The sequence below is a fragment of the Coffea eugenioides genome, chromosome 6 (assembly GCF_003713205.1).
Source record: "Coffea eugenioides isolate CCC68of chromosome 6, Ceug_1.0, whole genome shotgun sequence".
Taxonomy (NCBI): Eukaryota; Viridiplantae; Streptophyta; class Magnoliopsida; order Gentianales; family Rubiaceae; genus Coffea; species Coffea eugenioides.
Window position 1 is genome coordinate 24,034,365 of NC_040040.1, and position 3,034 is coordinate 24,037,398.

General features: G+C 34.4%; 1 protein-coding gene across 1 annotated transcript; it reads right to left on the reverse strand.

Moving 5' to 3' along the window:
• Nucleotides 1-1,234: 1,234 nt before the first annotated feature.
• On the reverse strand, nucleotides 1,235-2,493 carry LOC113773215. Its single transcript, XM_027317811.1, has 2 exons — nucleotides 2,415-2,493; nucleotides 1,235-1,948 (listed from the first exon to the last, which is right to left on the reverse strand). Exons 1-2 carry the CDS (start codon nucleotides 2,466-2,468, stop codon nucleotides 1,424-1,426), a joined length of 579 nt encoding a protein of 192 aa, XP_027173612.1. The 5' UTR covers nucleotides 2,469-2,493; the 3' UTR covers nucleotides 1,235-1,423.
• Between the last annotated feature and the right edge of the window lie 541 nt (nucleotides 2,494-3,034).

Below are 3,034 nucleotides of genomic sequence, written 5' to 3' on the forward strand. Positions count from 1 at the left end.
AAGTGCAATTGTACACTTTTTTTTTCCGTTACCTTGGATGAAGTCATCATAATGACTTCTGTCCTAGTGGCATCTACTTGCGTTGTTTAGACAACGTAAAGTTTAAACTTTACCTAAATCAAGAAAACTTTTTTGTGAACAAGTTATTCACCTCAAAAAATAAAAACTCACATTATGTGCTTATCTTCATAAAAATACGGAAAGGGATGGATTGGATGATATGGAAAAAGAGAGTGTAAATGAAAGGTTTGAAATTCGAAACTTTTCACTTACACTACAAATAAAAAAATCTTCACTAAAATGTGCACACAACTATTATGCACATGGTAAATGAAGTTGTGTTTTCAGCTTTGTACTTTTCGAGTATATTTGCATTATTTACGTACAGTTTATTATTCGTATCATGTGTATTATAAAATTTCATATTATTTTCATGTTTTAATAAATATGCCCCAGCCTGTTTACTTTTTATCCTTTATAGACCGTTGCTACTTGCTTTAATCCTGTATAATTAGAGTTTTTTTTTTTTTTTTTCAAAAGAGGCTATAATCCTTACAATGAAGAAAGAGGAAGGGAATAGCTTGAGAATCAAAATACAACTTCATGTTCATCTAATTCATAGTGGCCCCTTGAGTTAAGATGGATCGTGAGACTAACACATAGAATCCATATCACAGAACGAAGTTTAAAGTCCAATAATTGGGATTAAGTGCCATGTATCAAAGGATACTTAGAGACGAGTGGAAAACACGGTTACTTGTAAGAAAAAACAAGCCTTTAATTATTTGATCATTTCTTAGTTTGAGAAACTTGATATTTGCTATCAACTTCTTCTTCTCTTGTTGTATCTTAAAGTTAAAATTACCATATCGCTACAGCAAATACTTAGTGTAGTATGGATAATTAAATTCTTAAGAATAGCGATCAATCACGCTTCAAGAGTTCTCCATTCTTTCCCTTCTTTTGTGAAAGTTTACTCTAGAATTCTCTGTACTTCTAATGTGCATTCGTACCGCACACATCGTTAGAAAATTGAATCGCTATATATATATATATATATATATATATATATGGTCCTGGTTTCGTGCAAGAGTACGAGTTTGCAGAACTCTTTTTAGATTATCAAGGTATAGTGGTTCGCTCACTCTATGATTCTCGTCATGCTTGAATAGTGCTCATTTTTTGTGCGCTTCCTGTATATGGTCAATGGCAAAAGGAACAACAAACAAAGAAATAGAAAATGCACTCAACGCTACTGACTTTCATTTAATTAATTATACGGAACGCTTGGTTGAAAGAAGAACTGCATTTATTACATATCACACATTTTCACGCCAATAAAGAAAATGGAGAAAAACAGACCAGCTAGAAGAGATGTATGTCCGTAGTCCATTCAGAGGTAAAGTTGCGGCTTCCCTGGACATTAATTATCTTTCACGAGTGGTTTCTCCTCCTCAGACTTAACGTCTTTAGATGGATCAGGCTTTGACTCAAAGTCTTTGATAAGAGGCTTCTCCTCTTTAGACTTAGCGTCGTTGCCATGATAAAGTAACAAAATGGAGCCAGGCTTTGACTCAAAGTCTTTCATAAGAGGCTTCTCCTCTTTAGACTTAGCGTCGTTGCCATGATAAAGGAACAAAATGGAGCCAGGCTTTGACTCAAAGTCTTTCATAAGAGGCTTCTCCTCTTTAGACTTAGCGTCGTTGCCATGATAAAGGAACAAAATGGAGCCAGGCTTCGACTCAAAGTCTTTCATAAGAAGTTTCCCCTCCTTAGACTTAGCGTCAGTGCCATGATACTCAAAATCCTTCAATGTATTACCATTAGTTGTCTTCTTCTGATTGGAAAGGGTCGACTCTGCATGGTGATTGTCCTCAGTATGCTCATTAATGACAGCAGATTGCAAAAAATCGGTAGGATTCTTCCTTGCTTCCGTGATGCATGCAAACTGCACATTAATGCAAATATCAACATAAAAGAAACTAACGTCAATATAGGTATGTTGATGGTAGCACTGTAAAAGATGACCCCTTGTAGGGAAGGATAGTTAATGTCCAAATACGAGCTCAACTGGCAACAGGAATATTCATTTGTTGATTTTAAGGTTCTTGATTTGACTTTCAATCTTTTCCGGATGAATCCTCTAACTAAAAAATGGTAATTAGTGTCATATGCCATTACTCAAGTTACATTGACGTTTAAGTATGGTACCAGCATTGGTAATGTTTGGAAGTCAAGCTTTTATGAGAATAGAACTACAGAGCCATCTGAAGAGCTGCAGATAAATGTGCAAAAAGGAAGAAGAATGTGTTTTCTCAGGTAGCTTTAATTCACGGGTTTCATCAGTATTCCTATACAACTATCTCATATGAACAACTACTTCAAGTACAGTATTGATGGTTGAGAAACCATACCAGGGCAATTGAAAAGACTGCGATCCAAGCGATAGATGAAGCCATGCCTTGCATATGAACAGACTCAAAATGTAACTTTGGTGGTGAAAAGACCCTTGGGGGCTATGCGGCTATTTATACAAGGCGATAGCAAAGTGAAGCTAGCAAGGTTACAGCATGGATCACGTGGCTGGTTGGTTTGCATCATGTAGGTGGGTCTACATTTTGGTCCTTTTTTTTTTCTAAACAATCTACAGTTATGGTCTAAAATAAATTTAGTGATTTTGTCTAGATCTACTAGATTCAACGTTCTAGTATTCAACTTGTTAGATTATTTAATAAACTTGAAACTGTACTCAAACTTATTTTTTTAAATTTCTTTAAGAGAAAGGTCTTCAAACTTGACTTGTTTATTAATTAAGTCAAACTTAAATGAGTTTTAATAGAATCGAGCATGAGTTAAACTTGAGTAACTTGAATTTTTTGCTTGTAAATTCTAACTTTATGTTAATCAAGCCAAGTTAATGCCAAGTTTGATAGTTAATCTAACACATAATAATACTTCTTAAATTTTGATTTGATTAGTTGGCAAACTAAGTCCAAACAAATTTTTATTTAACCAAATTTGATTTGAGTATCAA